A 22,399-nucleotide genomic window follows, 5' to 3' on the forward strand; every position below is an offset into this window, starting at 1 on the left:
AGAGATGATAAAGGTGATATGAAAAGAAGATAAGGCTATCCTAGTTGTTTGGAATAATTATTTTAAAAGCCTGTTAAATGAAACACATGGTAGTAAAAAATATTCAAAGGTACTGTAATTAACACAACAGACATTTGAATTATAAGACCATAGGTTTAATACAAACGGTGAAAAAAAACTACAGTACGCCAAAAACTATGGTAACGTGTATAATAATGACTGAAGTATATCACTTCACGCGGTGCCTTCCAATTTTGTTGTCTAACTGTTGTAAACTGCTACTGCATTTTTTTTTTTTTTTTTTTTTTTTTTTTTTTTGCATTTATTAATTTTTTCACCGTTTAGTCTTGACAAAGCTAGTCAGTTTTGCTAGTGAAACTAGTCGAATTTGTACATATATGTATTAAACCTATGGTCTTATAATCCAAATATCTGTTGTGTTAGTTATAGTTAATAAAGACCAAATATAACTTTTCAACAGTAATTATGAATACATATTTGAGTAGAAAAGGCTATCAAAAATGAAATTTGGGAAGACAGCTAAAGTATATTATTTGTCCAGAGCTCAGATATTGATACATAGAAGTTTTACAGTGGCTGTGCTGCATAATTCAGAAGGCATGGTAGGTCGAATTTCAGGTAATTTGTGTAAAGCTCATAGTACTCATTTATAAAACAGGAAATAAAAAGGAATGTGAGAATTACAGAGGATTTCTCATCTGAGAGTTCCAGGTATGATTTATGCATAATGATTAATAATAATATACTTTTCAAGTGTATGAAACAAATACTACATACAAGCCCTTAGTGTGGTTACACGATATTGATGATGTGTTTGTCATTTGTCTTCATCAACAAAACACTTCTTTTGTTACCTGCCCAAATAGTCAACACCCCAAAATTCACTTCACTGTAGAAAAGAGAATCTAATAACTGTTTTCCCCTTTTCTTGACACATTAGTCATCGGACTTTCAGATGATTCACTATCTTTTTCCATTTATAGAAAGCCAATAAACACAGGAGGATATCTATATAAACAATCACATCATCATCCAGCCCAACAGTATGGTGTTCTAAAAACCTTTTCACACAGAGCTGGGGCTTTCTCCACTAAACTTAAATATCTTCACCATATTTTTTTATTTATTCGTATGGGGGTTCGTGTTACTCCACCATCCCTTAGAACTTGAGCCTTCCTAGTGGGGATTTAAGTATGTATTTTGACTGTAGATCCGTGTGTGTTCGTGGGCCTCTACCTCCATAGCCCAGCTAACTCACCTTTAGTTGAAAGAGACTAGATAAAGGTTCCTCATGTCGTGGACAAGAATTGAACCCAGGTCTTTCTGACCAAGGGGCTTTGTCAGTACTGACTGAGCTATGGAGGCCCTTTTGCCATGCTGCCTCCAACAAAATAGATAAAATACTACCTCTTACTTCTCTTTCCTCCAACACACAAGAACAAAATACCATTATTCCTATTCTCTATGTTCGAGAGGTACATCAGAAAAGATAGCCAAAAAAGTACTAATAAAATATAACCTTTATACCACATTCAAACCACGTGTTAAATTAGCAACTCTGATTTGCTCTGCTAACGTTAAACTCCATCCCTTAGTATATTCTGGAGTATACAAAGGTTCATGTGACTTGGCCTACTATGGACAAACAGGAAGATCTGTCCATAGTAGGCCTTGGAGAACATGAAAAATACATTCAATACTATTATTATGGCAAGTATGGAGACTGGCAAACCATGCTTTGAACACCTCTTCACAAGGATTAGATGAAAAAAAAACCAATATGCCATACAGAAGTCGTTACAGGTCAGAAAGATTTATAGAGTCAGCCATGGCTATGAAGCATTCTCCTAACCTAAAACAATTGTTGAAAGATTTTCACTTGGTTATATTATAAAATAAAGATACCAAGAAATTAAATACCTGGTTTAATCCATTATCCAAGTATAAACAAACAAAGTTTGTGTCTGAAGTGTCTTTCAGGACTGGGGCAACTCGTGGCAAAGGTGGTATGACTTCACGTCACTTAGTATCCCATAATGCAAAACACATCTCCTTGGTATCTTTATTTTATAATATAACCAAGTGAAAAACTTGCAACAACTATCTATCTCTAATCCAGAGTATTTTAATAATAAGGTGTGACACCTTTTGGCAACTCATAGGAAAATATGACTTCCGCATTACTTCAACCTTGGTATCTCACCTCCGGGTCTGGGTAGTGACCCTTCCCATAATGCATAGCATTATGCATGTCTGCAAGGAGATGTTTTGCATTATGGGATACTAAGGCAAGTGATGTGAAGTCATATACCACCTTGGCCACGAGTTGCCCTGGTCCTGAAAGATACTTCAGGTGCAAACTTTGTTTGCATACACTTGGATAATGGATTAAACCAAGTATATAATTTCTCGGTATCTTTATTTTGTAACCTAAAACAAGTATAATTGCATTAAGTTGCCAAAAATTTGTATGAATGTTATCTTAAGATCAACCTACATAGATGTAATACTTCTTTTAACAACATTAGAGGGTACCAGATTGGTACTTTAGTTCTTTGGTCTGTTATAATTTGAATTGTTTTACTTACTCATTGTCACGTGTTAACTGAAGCATAATGTGTTCTGAAGATGCTGGTTTGAAATCCAATGAAATAAAGCTAGTTAATAAACATCGTTTTTTATAATTTAGTTCATTTGGTGTTGTGATATCATTAAAAAATAAGTTTATATCTAAGTTATAAGTTTGCAGTTAGAATTAAAGGACTTGGGAGCATCATATTCCTTCAATTTATACCAGCTATAGACACATGACGTGTTACGCGGCACGATGCACCTTGTCCGTTGGGGGGGGGGGGGGGGATGCCTGTTGACTTTTTCCAAGCAGTGTATATTTTATATATGTGTATTATAAAACTTTATTTGAAGAACTAGTTGAACTGCATTCTTTTTGAAGTTCTTATGGTCCACATTGAAGTAATACTGATGTATCTTTATTTTAGGTTGTAGAAATGTATAACCAAACATTTGGAACAACTTTAACTTCACCACATATTTCATTAACTGTCAGTGATACATGTGTTCAAGTTGGCTATTCTTTTTTGGCCCGTCATGGAAATAGTTTCAGTCACTGCCCGCTGTTCCCACTTCATCATCAACTTACTCCCCTACAGTCTCTTATGAAGTGTATTGAAATGAACTGGATGGCTATATTGGTAAGTTACCTAGATTTTATGTTAGAACATTTTATATCATAAGGAATCTCTGAATCTTTTAACAATGTATCAGTTATTTTTTCTTTTGATCTTGCATGATGGTATGATTAAACACATTTTAAATGCATTTAATCATACTGTAATTCATTTTCTGTTATACATCTTTTATTATTATTATTATTCTCCTATTAATCAATCTGCAGATAAACCATTCAGTGTTTGGCATTGAGGTCATTAATCTGTTTTCTTTGCAAGAAAAAGGGGGGGGGGGAATGCAACTTTTATTTAAGACTGATTTGTAGTATTATTTCCTGATTTTGTTTTTACTTGTTTGTGGAGTTTGATTTTTGATTGTAAATGCATAGCTCCCTTGGAATACATTAAAGAAGGAACAAACAGTAAACCAACAATAGTTATGTCAAAGTGGTGGTGGTGTAGCTGTTCTTAAGAGGAAATATGTTCTTTGGCTGAACATTTGGATCATCCGTTATGCCAATGCTCCTGCACATGATGCATTAGCCATCTGTGAGTTTCTGGCTCAAAAATCAATCACAAAATTGCACCATCCTTCATATTTACTAAACTTAGTTTAGCCCCTTACAACTTTTGGCTCTTTCCAAAACTGAAGAATGCCTTGAAAAGATGCACCTTTTCTGATATCAGATGTCATGTGGTGATACTAATAAAAAAACATTTCAGAATCTTTTTGAATAACAGCTTCATCTAAGTGCACTGCTACACAAGAGGATTCCTTCGAAGGTGATAATAGCCTTTTCTATCAGATTTCTCTGCTACAGTATGGTCCATAAGTTTTTGGACTTGATTTGTTGCACATATAGTACTGGAGAGACAGAGGTTAGTTTACATTCAGTTGTGTACAAGTTATGTGTAGTATAAAGTGCTTTTTCTTTGTGCATCATGGATATGAAAAGAGAGCGGAGAATTGAGATTAAATTTTGTTTTAAAGTGGATCTTTCTGCCACAGAAACCCTAGAAATAGTACAAACGGCATGTGGAAATGAGGCTCTGAATCAATCTAACATCTTTAGATGGTATTTACAATTTTGTGATGGAATGGAGTCAGTAGAAGATGACAAGAGAAGTGGCAGTCCCTCATCAACTCGAACTAAGAAAAACATTATCACATTGCTGAGTTGGTGAAAAACAATCATTGAATCACATCACAGATGGGAAAGAAGGCTTAAGCATCCCTAAGAGCATCATTCTTCACATTCTGAGTGAAGATTTGGGAAAGAGAAAGTTGTGACACATTTTGCCTCACACACACAACTGAGCAAAAAAGAAGATCGAGTTATGTCTCCTCAGGACATTATTGTGATGGTAGATACAGGTGAAATTTTTTTGACAAAATCATTACGGGAGAAGATGAGAGTTGGTGTTTCACTTATGATCCTGAAACAAAGGGATGGAGTTCTGAATGGGTTGGTGAGACATCTCCCAGACCAAAGAAATTAAGATTCCAAAAGTCACGCATCAAAACGATCTTGATAATTTTTTTTTTTTTTTTTTTTTTTTTTTTTTTTAACTATTGAGGCATGGTGCACAAAGAAATTGTACCATTGAATGCAGAATTTTATAAAGAAGTTATGGATTGTCTCCTGAAATGCATTCATCCTGTTTATCCTTCTGCATTCTGGTTGCAAGATTTTTTCCTGTTGCATAATAACACACCTGTTCACAAAGCTTCAGATTTGTGTCATTTTTTGACACACAAAGGCATCTCCACTCTTTACCATCCTTCCCCCTTTCTCACCAAATTTATCCCTCCAGAATATTTTCTGTTCCCCAAGTCGAAAATGACGCTGAAAGGATATCAATTTGTAGATGTTCTAGCCATCCAAAAAAACTGTAACTGATGAATTAAAGACAACTGAACAAGCAGAATTTTATGTGGCTCTCCAAAAACTGTACAACCATGCCAAAGCCTACATAGATACCAATGGATGCTATTTCAAATAACACATATGTGTTATCTTTCTCTCATGAGTTTATGATTTTTTTTAGAATTTTTGTCCTAAACTTATGGACCAAACTGTATACTCATGGGTTCTCTGTTTTTCCCACACTCTTCTTCCTATACATCGATAATCATCTCTTCCTAACTTCAAATCTTATTAATTCTACTGATGGCAGTAATGTCTTATTATCTAGTTTGTGATGTTCAAGTGATTGAATCATTTGATTCAATCGCCCTGAGAAGATAATCTAATGAATTTCAGAGATTCCAAATAAAATTCTGTGTTATTCTCATAAGAAAGATCTCACTTTATTATTCTTTAGTTTTGATAAAATTTCACTTGCTAGTCAAGATCAGTTTTCTTCTCATGAATTAACTTTCTCTTTTAGCCTGTCTTGACACAAACATATAACATCCATAGCCTCTTCCAAAAAAATCTTGGTATTCTTTTTCATTCAAAACACCACTTCTCTCCTGCACATTTCTTAATATTTTATAAAATTGTTATTAATTATTAGAATATTGTTCTTGCATTTGTGGTGGTGTATTCAAAACCTCCCAGAATATTTGATTGTATTCAGAAGATTGCAGTTTGTTTAACTGCAATCTTCTGGGTGCAGTCTTTCTCTCTCCACCTCCTCCCCTCTCACAGACTTACTCCAGTGGCTTTCTCACAGATGCTCCATTTCTGCATACCTATAAAAAAGACATATTTTCATGTCCATCATCATTTCCCATTATGATATGCTGTTCGATATCATATCAATGCCAAAGAGCATAACTTTGCACTTATTACCATTTAATTGATAGCCATTATTGTTTTCCCACACTTCCAATCTGTTCAAATCTCTCTGTAAATGTTGTATATCAGTAGAATCTCTGATTGCCCTACCTGTCTTTGCTTCATCAGCAAACAACTGAAGATCTCCTATCAGTCCCTTTCCAGTATCATTACTCTATAGATTAAACAACAATGGTCCAAGGACTGATCCTTGGTATACACCACTGATCACCTTAAATCTGACAAATCACATCCCCTATATTCCACTTCCATATTCTCTATTTTATGCAACAGTCTTTCATGTGGTATCCTATCAAATGCCTTAGCAGAGTTCAAAAGTAGCATAGTTTATCCATTCCCTTTATGCAGCTTAGACATGACATCCCTTTTTATTAAACCCATGCTGTTCTTTTTAAAGTGGCTTGTTTATTCACCTATTTATGTGAGTTCTTACCAACTTTTCTAAAATCTTTAGTTACTCCAGAGATACTGATAGGTCGACAATTAGACACATCAATCTTTGCACCACTTGGTGCAATGGGATTATCATGCATTCTTTCCAGTCCTGTGGGATTTTTCCTGAGCTGTCTCAAATTATATAAACATTTCACATGCCCAGCCAGTTCAGCTGAACATTCCTTCAGTATGCATGCTGATATCCCACCTATCCCAAATGCCATTTTATCCAGGATATGCAAGTTCTAGAACTTCCTTCTCATGCACTTCTATTTCTTCATCCAATGTAGTGGTTGCACTGTGCTGTATGTTACATATACACTGTTGATAGATCTTGGTGAAGTGAGCACTCAATATTTGAACTACCTAATCTGCTTTTGATACTAGCGTACCATCTACATTCAGTAAATTTATTCTCCCATGGTCATTATTTCTTTTATTTGCAACATAACAATAAAATTCTTTTGAGTTGCCTTTAGCCTGTGCATCTAATTTCTTTTCATACTCCATTTTAGCTCTCCATACAGTGCCCGTAACTGTTCTGGCCTTTGCTTCATAATTCCTTTTGTGATACCTCTTCCACATGATCTTCTTCCTAGGGATCTCTTGTTTAATGAGATTGCACATCCATATCACTCTCCCTTTCTATTTATTCTTCAAACTCTAGTGACACATTCATATACCCATCATTTAAGCATCTTTTCAAAACTTCCCATGCAGTGCTAATATCCTTCCCATTCAACAACTGATACCATGGAACCAGAAATAATATCCTCCTGAATTTGTCTTAATTTCCAGATTTGAAGTTCAGCATATTACCTGTCCTGATTGAAACGTCCATATAGTTTTCTACTTCTCAGATTAATACATCATGATCACTGCCACCAATTTGTGGCACAACAGTCAATCCTTAACTGAGACTGCTTCTCATACTATGAACAAATCTAACACACTTTGCCCTTGGGTTGCTTCTTTCACATGCTGCTTGAGAAAGTTGTCATGCAACAGCTGAGTAAATTCTCCTTCATTCTTATCATGAGTTTTCTCTGCTACCCAATCAATATTATGGTAATTTAAGTTGCCTACAATAATTACTCATTTTCTACTCATCAGGGTAATTTGGCAGTGCATTTCTTCATCCCCAGCAAATGAATCACCAGTTCTCTAGCAACACCCAACCATATATTTCATCCTGTTAGTCTCCACTTTACACCAGATCGCTGCAAAATCAATTCTATCTGGGACATTATTATCATTATTGCTTTCATTTGTTTCTATACTAAGTCAACTGATATTAGTTGTATTCCCCAGGTTCTTCTATTTCATTCCGATTTTCTTCTCTCTCCACTTGATTTTACACTTGATTCCAATTACAACATCCAACTGTGAGAGCTAGGTTTCATTAATGCCAACAATTTTAAACCACAATATATTCACAAACTAACAAACTATATAGACATAAAAGTTAACTCCCCGATTTTTCTTATACTTAAATTTACAATCTACTTGGCCCATTTGAGCAACTTTCTTTTTTCTCTTCCCACACACACAAAAACACACTCAAAATGCCTGAACCTATAGGGTAGTTCATCCATTCATCAGATTCATAACCATGCTCTTTAACATTTGTATCACTGTTATGTCTACACATCCTGGCTGAACTCACATCCTTAGCATTCCTCCTGATATGATCTAGTTTCCCTGACTCTCTACATTAGGGCTCATTCCAATAAATAATTTCTCTAGGCACCTAATGCCAAATCCATTCAACTGTAGGTGATCCTTCTTATACAAATCTTTTCTACCATGAAATGCACTACATACATCCAAAAACTCACACCCATTTTTTTCTACATAGCCCATACATTGAATAACATACTATCAGAGTCTTCCGTTATAATGCATTATCATCATATATATATATATATATATATATTGGTAATAAACTAACCATTTTTACTTTCTCACTTGTTTTCTTGCTTTGTCAATTGAGCATTTCGTATCCTCTCTTACTGTATTCTTACAGTTCCTTTCGTCACTCACTCATAACATCAAATTTATGATATTTATAATAATAGAATTTAAATAATAAATTAAAAATGTTATTACTGAAATATTCCTCCTATGGGTTGAAATTTGGAAGAAGGCTAGTTCAGTAGCCTTAAGGTAGCAGCCCTACCACTGAACTATCCATTGTCAGGCTAGTCATCTGACATGGAGAACGTAATTCTACTTTTAAGCTGACAGAAAAAGGTAATCGAAATGAATCTATGGGAAATGACCCTGGAATGGAAAAGGTAAAACAAAAATGGAAACAACAAAATATAATACATATAGCAAACTGGAATGTAAGAGGAATAGCATATAAAGAAATAGAATTAGATCAAATATTAAATGAAAGAAATTTTAAAATAGCAGTAATCACTGAAACAAAAAAGAAATTAAAAGGAACTACGAGAACCAAAAATTTTAATGTGATATACAGTGGAGTTGACAGAGACCAAAGAGCACAAGCAGGAGTCATGATTTGGATTCATAACTCTCTTTCAAAACAGTTAAAACATTATAAATTATGGAAAGAAAGAATAATAGAAGCTAGAATAAATATAGATAGAGGTTATTTAACAATAATTCGTTTATATGCCCCAGAAGAAGGAAGAGAACAGGATAATATTGAATTTTGTAATCAGCTACAAAATATTTATAATAAAATAAATAAAAATGATTATGTAATTTTAGCAGGAGAATTAAATGCAAGAATTGGAAACACGAAAATTAATAATAATATAGGAATACATGGAGAACATACTCTAAACAGGAATGGTAAAAAATTGATTGACTTTGTAGTTTATAATAACCTAAAAATAATGAATTCTTTCTATAAACATAAACACATACATAAATATACTTGGGCAGCAAAAGGATGGAAATCAATATTAGATTATTTTATCTTAAATGAAAAGACATCAAAGTTTTTGTTAGATGTTAGAGTTCACAGAGGATATGAAATAAGTAGTGACCAATTCCTCATTAAAATAAAATTAAGATTACCACCTAAATGGCTACAAGTAACAAGAACAGAAAGAAAAATTTAAAACGTTTATTTATAAAACTAGACTATTAAATGGCACGAATTAACCAGTATCTAGATAAAATAAAACAAAATGAAGAAATAGAAATAGAATGGCTTAATATAAAAATGATACTAAATGCAGCAGCAAATGAAAGCTTAGGAAAGACCAAAGAATTCAATAAAACGAAAAAACTGAAAATATGGGATGATACAACCAAAGAAATAATCAAAATGGAAAAAGAAGCCTATCATAACTGGTTAAGCAGTAAAAGATTAGAAGATGAAATAGAATATAAAAGAATAAGAGCCATAGCTGAAAGAGAAGTCAGAAAAAGACATAGAGAATTATGGAACAAATTCGTTTCTAATTTAGAACATGATTTATATAAAATAAGACCCAATGTATATAAGATTTTGAAACACTTAAATACAGATACTAAAGAAAACATAAAATTAAACACCGAATTAAAATTAGAAGAATTTCTAAATTTCTACACAGACTTACAGACAGACAAATATTTTAAAAAAGACAAATGGCAAACAATTAACGAAAATGAAAAGGAAATAACTAAAGAAGAATTTGAAATCAGCCTGAAAGAAACAAGAAATGGAAAATCACCTGGAGAAGTTAAGCTGGGATCAGAACTATATAAATATGCAGGCACAAGATTCAAAGAAAGACTCCTATTATTTTAAAATAAAATTTATACACCTGGTAATCCCCCAATAGAATGGAAAAAAGCAATTGTGATTCCTATCTTTAAAAAAGGTAATATAGATGACTCTAAAAACTATAGTGACATAAGTATGCTAAATTCCTGTTACAAAATATGTAGCAGAATATTAAATAGTAAACTAATGAAATATTCCGAAAACTTTATTTTAGAAGTACAGAATGGATTTAGAAAAGGACGATCGTGTATAAACCCAACCTTTTGTCTAAAACTAATAATAGAGAAAAGAAGAGAATACAATTTAGAAACACATATTGCATTTATTGACTTTGAAAAAGCATTTGGCAAAGTTAAAAGCATTTTATTTAACGTATTAAAAGAAAGACAAATACCAAATAATATCCTAAAAGCTATCATAAGTATATATGAAAATAATCAATTACAAATAAGATTAATAAATCATGAGCTATCATATACGAGAGAGATAAACCAAGGGGTCTGACAGGGATGCCCCCTCTCAGCAATTCTCTTTAATATTTACCTAAATGAAATAACAATAAAATGGAATAAAAATTTCCATCAAGGTATTAAACTTTCTCCTACTGTGAACTTAAACACTCTCCTTTTTTGCCAACGACCAAATAATAATTACAAATTCTGAAGATAACTTACAGAAAGCTATTTTACATCTAAATGATATAGCCAAAGATTATCGTATGATTCATATTAGAAACTATGGACTTTACAACCATATTATAAATAACTTTTAATTTCCCGATGTTTTGATCTTCATATTAAGATCATCTGGAGCATATACAAATATACAGGACAAGCTGAGTTACATTACATACAGTAAGCTAGAGAAACAGTGATCTGATCATAGGTTATTCTACTGCCATGACCACTAGTGAAAAAAAAAAATTTATTTAGAAACTACATCAAGCTAAATCCTATTTATGATAACATGAATAAACATTCTTTCTTATAGATAGTTTTCTTTCAGTAACAATGATGTCCTATTTTTAGCATTACAATTGTTATTTTTAATTTAGGATCCTGGACTATAAGTAACTATAAACAGGACTTTATAGTTACTCTTAGAGAGGAAGGTTCCATGGGTCGAATATGTGCCTTCCATATGTTTGGGATTTTTAAACCATCATTATTGTTGAGATTGGGGTGGTTGATAATAATCTCACAGACTTCCTTAAATTTGCGTTCATACCATGTTTTGGTGTGATGTAGACAACTAGTGCTTTTCCAGTTAATTCTATGTAAGGTGTTCAGGGCATGATCAGAAAGGCCAGCTTCACCATAATTATTATATTTAATCTGTCGTTTATTTATGTTCTTTTTGTCTGATAAGAATTGTGCGTCCTGTTTCCCCTATATATGGTATGTTACAGGTGCAATAAATACGGTATACTCCAGGGTGGGCCAGTGGAGAGAGTGGGTCGTTGGATGAGTTGAGTAAGCTTTTTAATTTTGCAGGAGGTTTAAAGGTGGCTTTGAGGTTGTATTTTTGTAGTATTCTGTTTATTTTATCTGGTGTCACTTTAATGTAAGGAATCGTTATAGTTTTATTGTAGTCTGGTTTGTCTTTGTTTCTTATTGAGATCTTGTAGAGAATTTTGTTAATCCAGCAGTATCATCATGTAGTCATTTCCTTTATCCAACACTCAGTTTTTACTCTATTATAAAAACTTAGACTACTAAGGCATGACCATCCCTTCACAAATCCATGCTGCTGATGATGATAGAGTATCATATTCTTATCCAATCATTCCTGATTTATCTTTTTGAGTACTTTTATCACCATTCCTGAGATACTGATTGGTCTATAATTTGCTATGGCAGACTTAGATCGTCCTTTTATGCAATGAAATTATTTTGTTCTCCTTCCACTCTCTTGGGACTTTGCCAGAGCTGAGACTTAAATTAAACAGCTTAGTCAAATGCATCACCAGTTCCCCTGCACATTCTTTTGAAATGCGAGCTAATATCCCATCCAATCTCACAACTGCATTTTGCATTTAAATTGCACAATATCCTAAGTACCTCCAATTCATTGATCTTTATTCTCACATCAGTCCCTGTCATCTCTTCCATAACAATATCTGCACTTGGATGATATACCTTTGCAAATGGTCACTCAGTAGCTCAACAATTTCGTCTACCTCTGTTATCTCTCTACTATTTGCACTCATTAAAGTTATCCTTTCGTAGTCATTCTTCTTTTCCCCACTTACCACATAGTGAAAAAGCTTTTTGGGATTTCTACATATTTTGCTACCTCCCAAGTCAAGACCACATGATCACTTTCCCCATTTGGAAGCAGTGTAGCCACCTTTGTTATGGACAGGACCCTGTAACAAGGTCCAACACTCTCATACCCCAAGTCCCCTCCATCACATTCTGTTTCAAATAATTATCTCTTAGTAAATGAATAAACTCCAACTTTTTCCTGTCATGTGATCTTTCCTCCTTCCTATCTATGTCACTGATGTTGTTCCCCATAAGAATTACTTAACTTGCACTCATTGTACTAATCTGCTGATAGATGTTTTCCACATCTTCCCTGGCACCTCGTGGCCTATAGCAACAACTGACTTTATGTTTTATCCTATTATTTCAGTCTCACACCATAATGACTCAGAAGAACTGCTGCCTGCCAAATGATTCTTATCCTTGTTGGCTGCAATTCATTTGCAATCATCAGCATTACCTCACTTCCTGTCCTGTGTACCCTGTCCTCTCTGGAAATACTAAATCCGTCACATTCTATCCCTGTAACCATATTTATTTATTTATTCGCATGGAGTTTCCTCCCTATTTCTCCCCCATTCCTACTGGGGCAAGTTGAGCCCCCTCATGGGAGTATTTATGACTGTAGATCCGTGTGTGTTCACTGGGCCAGTTTGCCTGCTTGCGGGATGAAAATCCCCAGATAAACTGGTGGAAAAAACTCTGCTGTCCATGCCCAAGACTTGCTAACTTGGCTATGGCTGAGGAAGATCCTTAAGCTCCTCACGTCATCGATGGGAATCGAACCTAGGATACTCCTTCCACAGGCATATGGTTACAAAGCACGTAACCACTAGGCTAGCCGTGCGGACTGTAACTACATTATCTGCTGTTAGCCAAGTCTCACATATACCTATAAGTTTTTGTGAATTTGCAACAAAAACTCCTCCCTCGTATTCTAGCATTAATATGCAGAAACTGTAGCATCCCCTTAGGCTTCCAACCACCTTTACATCTTGAATTGACTATCCCATTCGATATCATGACATAATAGACTAGATTCCACAGTTTTTGTTCATTCACACACTCATTTGCTTCACGGGTGCCTTCACACACACACACAGTCATCTGCATCCATCCTAATTTCTATAGTTTTCCACACACTCAGTGAACAACGCTCTCTCTAGATACCCAACTCCAAATTCATTTAAGTGCAGTCCATCAGCATTGTACAAATCTTTACTTCCATCAAACTCAGACCATAGGTCCACAAACTCTACATCATTCCTTCTGCACAACCTAGGTATTGATTCATTAGCTATCATTGTCCTCCTCAGTTTTCCTCTATCATAGCGTGGCAACAGACAGACTCACAAATTTCACCTTCTCGCTCTTTTTCACTTCTTTCAATAATTCATAACTCTTTCTCATCCTCCCTCATACAATACTTCTATCCTCTCAGGTCATTGGTTCCACCCAAACAGTCAATTCACTTTATGCATTCTAACATCATTACTAATATTATTAATTTTTGTAGAATTGCCATAAAAAATTACTTGCTTACACTCTTTCTGTTTTATTCTTAGTTTTCTTTTTGCTTTGGGCCTCTTGCTTGTTTTGTTATCAATTTGACTGATCTCTTGCAGTTTTTGCAGCCTTTTGATCTTGCACTTTGTGCTTTATTTCTTTTAATGTTATGCTAGTTCTTTATTCAGATGTATTTCTCCTAAACTTCTATTACATGTTCCAAAGAAGAAAAAAAAATTATTAAATAAAAAAGATGTGTACTTGGCATTATGGATATACAAGCCAATGCAATGTGAAGTCAGCTGTCCATTATATGCAACTAGACTAATATAAAATTATTATTTTTTTGAATGTCTCCCATCCTCAAAAGGTTATAAACTGTTAGTATAGTACATCAGCACCAGTTATTGGTTAATACATATTTTTTTTAATATTTTTATTATTTTAATTATTTATTACCTAGTCCACAAACCCCCTCTCTAGAGACCAAACATTTCAAACCACTTTAGACCATCAGTAAGTGGGACAATTGTCTCACAATGGGTGATCAAATTCATTTCGCCAGCCTGGCTGGTCGAGTGGTTATTGTGTCCGCTCTCCAATCAAGAGGCTGCAGGTTCGAATCCTACAGCGGGCATGGATGTTTGTGATTGTCTGTGGAAATACTAGTAGTGGTGGTTAGCGGTAGATGGCATTGGTGTAGTTGCGGTCAGTTGGTGGATTGTGAGTGGTGGAAGCAGAATTGTAGAGTGGATGCCCCCCTCGATGAGTATTTGAACTCCCTGGAGGTGACAAATAATAATAATGATAATAATTTCTAGCCTCAAGACAATCACAAAACATCTATGCATGTTGTGGATCCAAACCTGCTTCCAACTAAGCCAGCAAGCTTAGTTTGCTAATTTTCAAACTTTGTTAATTGTTGAGTAAAATAGCATTGAAAACAAGAAATAATTCTTTGTAAGTATAATATTTAAATTATTAATTCATTAAAAACAGGTATCGTTTTAATAACTTGAACATTATTTCTAATCAGAGTAACTTTTAATTTTCGTTGATTACAAATATGACATTAAAAAAAACAAATATTAAAATATCACAATATCTATTATTTAAGACAGATTCCCTCTTCCAAAACAAACCAAAATGGAATTGATAGACTGAGTGACTCTCTGATTACACTTTTGGTTTATTTACATTAAAAGCTATATATATATATGCATGACTATCGGAAGCATTTGTTTTTTTCAGATACTTCCAACATTCATTTTTTACATTATTTCAAATATAAAGTAATAAGCAGGTCTACTTTCAACAAATACCTAATCTAACTAGGAAAGAGTATCCACCTTTTAATCTTCTTCGTCAAAACCCAAAAATTCATCTCCAGAGCTAAATGAAGAGACACTTGAAACCTCTTCTAAATCAGAATCTGAATCCTCATGCAACAAATTGTCCTCTGTACCATTACTAATGCCACACTTCTTAAACGATTTAATCACTGTCTCAGTTTTCACAACATCCCATGAAGCTTTGGCCCACTCACAAACTTGCAAAATGCTAGGCCTCTTCCTTGTTCCTGGTGGCTTAACCTCAATATCTGAAGACTGCATCCAGCTGTTCACTTCTCCTTCACAAATCCCTTAAATGGTTTATTAATACAGACATCTAAAGATTGAAGCTGACTAGTTAGACCTCCTGGAATTACAGCTAACTGAGTTTTCAATTTCTTGAGTTTATTTTTAACATCTTCTGTTCTGTGAGAATGAAACTGATCTTATACTAGCAGGGCAGGCTTCTTCAAGAGTCTGCCAGAGCCCCTAGACCAAATTTTATCTATCCATAATGTCATTCCTCCTCCATCCATCCAGCCTTTTGATCCACTGAACTCTACATAACTGGAATGCTCTCACACACCACAAGAAAACAAGAAAGAAATTGCATGACTCGGAATAGAGAAAATGTCCAGAAATGAAAGTAATAAAAAACTGAGTATCGGCATTTTGAGAGTTTATTTTTCACTTGGTTAGACTATAATAAGTTTAGTTTAATCCTTTATCCAAGTGTGAGCAAACAAAGTTTGCACCTGAAAGTATCTTCAGGACTGGGGTAAGGTAGTGCAACACCAGGCAACTCGTTGCAAAGGGCCTGGCTCCCACTGACGGGACCTCAATAAAGGTCGAAACTGGTACGGGTAGTGACCCTTGCCTTAATGCATAGCATTACACATATCCTCAAGGAGATGTGCTTTGCATTATGGGAAATACTGAGATAGGAGTAATGAGAGCTTTCTCCACCTTTGCAACCAGTTGCCTGGTGTTGCACTACCTTACCCCAGTCCTGAAGATACTTTCAGGCGCAAACTTTGTTTGCTCACACTTGGATAAAGGATTAAACTAAACTTATTATAATGAGTATCGGCATATAGGACGCACCCTGTTTTTCAGACCTGTTTTCAAAGAAAAAAAGTGCATCTTATATGCCAGCAAATACAGTACTTACCAATATTATTAACACTATATTAATCTGTAACTATCTACCCATCATCTATCCTTTAGTTCAGTGCTTCCCCCAAAACTTCTGGATGTCAGGGCCCCCTTTGCAAAAATTAAAATATTTCATGGCCCCCCTCAAAAAAAATCATAATAGAGAGATATATTATTATAATATTTATTTTATTTATATTCAATACAAAACATACACAACAAATATTACAAAAATCAAATGCATATATTACATTTTTTGCCTCTTACCGTTTGGTTCTGAAGACAATGTGGGCTGTTCTGGTAAAATATGAAATACTGTCCTTTTTTTTGAGTCTGTTTCTGCTTCTTCTGATTGTACTTATCCATCTCAGGGTTAAATTTTTTTAATGTAGAATAGATCAAATAATATCACCACTTACCGATACTGGCACACCACAGACTGATAACATGAAATTAGTGAATATTACTTGAATAAGGGAATCCCCGGACCAGGAACATTTTTCTCTTTTGTGACTTTTCTCCCTTTACGGCAATTAAGCCTAACGCGAAACAGACAGCAAAGGCAGGTTATTAAAATGTGCAATATGATTGGTGCAGTATTAACAAAAGATCGCGCAACCGAAAGATAAAAGCATAGCTGACAGTTGAGTTGAAATGCTAACTCTCTTCAACTGAATTCCATATGTGAAACTGCCATAACATTCATTATATATATATTACTTAGTTTTAACACTTTTACGAATTTTAACACGTTCGGTTTAATTTTATTGCTGCCTTGGGAAATCTAACTCTCACACACATCTAATTAATAACAATAGTTTTTAGTTAGATACTGTGTTTGCCCATGCAACATATGGTTTTGTTTCAGTCTATACAGCATAGTTTCTGTATGAGGGGGCATGTGATTCATTAATTAGTGTGTTTTTATCCCAGTTGTCTCTAATTGCACTATTTGTTGAGAAATATATTACACAGACTCCTCATGCCTTATTCACTGGCATAATAAAAGTAATTGTTTTTATTGCCTCTGCAGTATAGTGGCTATTAGGGAGGGCGAGTTACTATCTCCCCACATGAACTTGTTTAAGCTTTTTTTTCATGTGTGAAGTATATGCGAAACTTTTATTGTTAACAGAAAACTAGCTCGGATGACAGTGATAATATAAAACGAGTTTTGATATGTATATAAAATCAATATCAACAGTCCCTGATTACGAACGCGTGATGAAAGGGACAGAAAGATTTGGAGCTTCCCTGGAGAGCATTCGAAGCAAATACAATTAACCACTGCTTTGAAATGAAACATATGAATAAGCAATATTTACTAATATTCATTAAGCGCCGAAATACGCAGGAAGCAAAGTTTGTGAACCAAAACCAATGTGTGAATTTTTCCATTAAAATATAAAAAATAACAAATAATAAATAATAAAAGTTAAATACGTTTCTTTTAAAATAAAAAAATCTACTTAGTCTTAAAACATTTAAAATTTGTTTTCATTATTTCACGGCCCCCCCTCAACAAAACCTACGGTCCCCAAGGGGGCCGCGGCCCACAGTTTGGGAAGTGCTGCTTTAGTTGATTATTATTATTTAACTTATCATTCACCTGTAACATTTATCTAATTCTTTGTTAAAACTATATACGTTTACATTCACAGCCATTTATTGAAGGCCATTCCCCGTAGTCTGCACCCTTACCATTAAAAAAAAATCAACACATGGGTGTGTGTGTGTGTGTACATACACATAGTAGATTCTGATTAATTGGGGGCAACCGTTTTATTTGGATATGTCCATAAAAACGAAAATAAATTGAGAATGCAACAAGAATATGCTTTATTTGGGCCAGCTAATAACCTCTATCACCTGGAGTGTTAGAAAAATTGTGTACTCTTGATTCAAAAATTTAGTGCTGATGACACCTGCAATACTGATCAAACATGGATATTTTATTTTGCCGCATTGGATGGATAGTTCTCTGTGTTATAAATACGCTACACTGTTTAAATCATTAGAAGCAGTGGGTCGAGTAACAGTGTTATGCAGTTGAAATCTGTCAGGAACTAGTAAACAAAAGCTGTCAGTTATTCAAAAAAGAGCCAGGCTTCGATGCTTCATAAAGGGATCAGAATGGATAGATGGAGAGAATGGGAACATAATCAGAATTCCATTTGCTACTAATAATTAGCAAATGAAATATGCTTTATCAAAATTCTAAATAATTTTTTTTCTTGTAAATATTACAAGGATAGTGAATTTATAAATTTATTGTCTTTGTAATATTTAAATTAACTTTCAGTGCACTGGAATCATTAACTCCAAAATGCATCTTTAAATATAATGATAAGTAATTTCAGATTGTTTACACTATCATGACATCACTTAAAGATGAACCTAAAGATCTGGGTATTATCAAAAGTAAGGACAAATGCAGTGGGATCTTTCTTGCACGAAATAAGAACCATCCTTTGGTAGCAGTTAGTTTAGAAGTTATCCCCTGTTCACTGATACATAATAGGAGATAAGAGTACAAAAAATTGTTGAAGTTCTTGTAACATTGAATGACTCTGCATGGATTTAAAAAAAAAAAAAAAAACTGTATTTGATTGTTGTTTTTATGTGGCATAAGATATAAAGAGTAGGCACATGCGGGAGGCAAAAAACTTGAAATCATTATTGCCATACAGAGAGAACCTAGTATCCCATATATAAATAGTCTCAACTCTTCACCCTGCATACTGCCATAATCAAACGTCCTCCAGGCATTTTTGCAGCATTATTCACTAGCTAGTTCAGAAGTCTTCTGATTTGTTACTATCACATTCAGTTCAATGTGTGATCTAGTGACTACCTTACAGAGCCGTTATACTTTTTAGTATATAATAGTGTAAACAATCTGAAACTACTTATCATTATATTGAAAGATGCATTTTGGAGTTAATGATTCCAGTGCAATTAAAATTAATTTAAATATTACAAGGACAATAAATTTATAAATTCACTATCCTTGTAATATTTACAAGAAAAAAAATTATGTAGAATTTTTATAAAATATATTTCATTTGCTAATTATTATTATGAAGTCTCCGTGAGCTCAGTTGATATTGATGATGCCCATTGGTTGGAAAGACCTCAGTTCATATCCCTTCTAGGATGGGCAGAAATCATTATTAGGACTTTTCAACTGAAGGTGAGTTATCTTGTCTCATACGGAAGTGGGAGAATTTTTTCTCTTGTAAATCAATGTTTTTCATCCCACCAAATAGGCAAACTGGCTAGAAGAACAAATCCATTGTGACACAGCAAACAGTGCAGATAAGATTTAACTACCCTCTCATAAACAATAATCAGGTTTCATAAGAAACATGTTATTCTTTGGTTTTGTGAATATTAAATATTCTAAATTATGGTTGATCCCTTCGATGATGCTTGCGATCACAATCATGCCCTAGAACAGTGCTTCTCAAACTTCTAGATGTCAGGGCCCCCTTTGCAAAAATTAAAATATTTCACGCCCCCCCCCCTCGAAAAAAATTTGTAATAGAGAGATATATTATTATAATATCTATTGTATTTATAGTCGATACAAAACATACACAGCGGATATTGCAAAAATCAAATGCATATATTACATTTTTTGCCTCTTACCGTTTGGTTCTGAAGACGCGGGCTGTTCTGGTAAAATATGAAATACTGTCCTTTTGAGTCTGTTTCTGATTGTTCACGGGAATTTTTTTTTTTATTTTTTATCATCCACTTATCCATCTCGGGGTTAAATTTTTTAATGTAAAATAGATTAAATAATATCACCGCTTACCGATACTGGCACACCATAGACTGATAACATGAAATTAGTGAATATTACTTGAATAAGGGAATCCCCGGCCCAGGAACATTTTTCTCTTTTGTGACTTTTCTCCTTTTAAGGTAATTAAGCCTAATGCGAAACAGACAGCAAAGGCAGGTTATTAATACGTGCATATGATTGGTGCGGTATTAACAAAAGATTGCGCAACCGAAAGATAAAACCATAGCTGACAATTGAGTTGAAATGTTAACTCTCTTCAACTGAATTCCATATGTGAAACTGCCATAACATTCATTATATATATGTATTGCTTAGTTTTAACACTTTTACGAATTTTAACACATTCGGTTGAATTTTATTGCTGCCTTGGGAAATCGAACTCACACATATCTAATTAATAACAATAGGTTTTAGTTGGATACTGTGTTTGCCCATGCAACATATGGTTTTGTTGCAGGCTATACAGCATAGTTTCTGTATGAGGGGACATGTGATTCATTAATTAGTGTGTTTTTATCCCAGTTGTCTCTAATTGCACTATTTGTTGAGAAATATATTACACAGACTCCTCATGCCTTATTCACTGGCATAATAAAAGTACTTGTTTTTATTGCCTCTGCAGTATAGTGGCTGTTAGGGAGGACTGTTGTTTACCACTGCAAGCGAGTTACTATCTCCCCACATGAACTTGTTTAAGCTTTTTTTCATGTGTGAAGTATATGCGAAACTTTTATTGGTAACAGAAAACTAGCTCGGATGACAGTGATAATATAAAATGAGTTTTGATATTTATATAAAGTCGATATCAACAGTCCCTGATTACAAACGCATGATGAAAGGGACAGGAAGATTTGGAGCTTCCCTGGAGAGCATTCGAAGTAAATACAATTAACCACTGCTTTGAAATGAAACATATGAATAAGCAATATTTACTAATATTCATTAAGCGCCGAAATACGCAGGAAGCAAAGTTTGTGAACCAACACCAATGTGTGAATTTTTCCATTAAAATATAAAAAATGACAAAATAATAAATAATAAAAGTTAAATACGCTTCTTTTAAAGTAAAAAAAAATCTACTTTGTCTTAAAACATTTTAAATTTGTTTTCATTATTTCACGGCCCCCCTTAACAAAACCTACGGCCCCCAAGGGGACGCGGCCCACAGTTTGGGAAGCGCTGCCCTAGAAGACAGAAATATATGATATATTTTGAAGTCAACTTCTTTTTTGATCACTGTGCCATATTTTTTAAGTTTTTTTTCCTCCATCACTTTAAAAAAAACATGTCATGGTACAAAAGATATTTGGTATATGTTAAAATATTTTTTTCTTTGACGGAATTTCCATTAAAATAAATAAAATGACTAAAGTTTCATGCTTGATCTCTAGAGCACAGTTTTTTAATTATGCAAAGGGGAAAAAATATTCTGGGTAATATAAAAAAAATTATGTATTAAAAAATATAAGAATTAAAAAAAAAAAAAAAACTTTTGCCATCCTCAGTGCTAATATGAAGAGTAAGAAAACTTGTACTTTCTTTATAGGTAGGGTCATCAGGTGTAGGAAAAACTTCACTAATTCACTTTTTGGCTGCTATAACTGGTCATCCTCTTGATGTACTCACAGTCAATTGTGAAATGGATACTACTGAACTTTTAGGAGGATTTGAACAAGTAAGATTTAGATTTATTTTAAATATTAATTTTATATAAATTTTTATATAATATTATATTAAATAAATATAAATTCCTATTCAAAATTCAAATCTTGGTTTGCATATTTCTAGTTTGGTTATTTGGCTTAATATTCCATTTTGAGAAACCACCACTCCACTTTGAAGTTGCTTTAAAAAGTTTCCTGTTTGATCTCTAGAGCATAGTTTTTGGATTATGCAAAGAGGAAAAAAATATTATGGATAATATAAAAAAATATGTAATAAAAAATATAAAGAATTAGAGAAAAAAAAATCTTTTGCCATCCTCAGTGCTAATGTTACTATAGGTTTGAAACCTTTATGTGTGGAGTCAAATAAAAATAAATTAATTTAGTGTTGGATTGATATGGCAATATTTGCTTTGATTTCTTCAAAAAATTATTTTTCAGATAAAAAGACCCTTTTGGATTTTTTTTTTTT

At 33.8% G+C, this 22,399-nt stretch overlaps 1 protein-coding gene across 1 annotated transcript in view; it reads left to right on the forward strand.

The window, feature by feature from the left end:
* Positions 1 to 22,399, forward strand: part of LOC150096239 (midasin) — a 1,081,806-nt gene that overhangs the window by 403,537 nt on the left and 655,870 nt on the right. The window contains exons 40-41 of the mRNA XM_090409469.1: positions 3,021 to 3,233; positions 21,810 to 21,938. Coding sequence (XP_090265595.1) covers positions 3,021 to 3,233; positions 21,810 to 21,938 — 342 coding nt within the window. The remainder of the gene's footprint in view (positions 1 to 3,020; positions 3,234 to 21,809; positions 21,939 to 22,399) is intronic.

This window comes from Typopeltis vanoorti, chromosome 19 (assembly GCF_054136105.1).
Source record: "Typopeltis vanoorti isolate ZY-2024b chromosome 19, IOZ_Tvanoo_1.0, whole genome shotgun sequence".
NCBI lineage: Eukaryota > Metazoa > Arthropoda > Arachnida > Uropygi > Thelyphonidae > Typopeltis > Typopeltis vanoorti.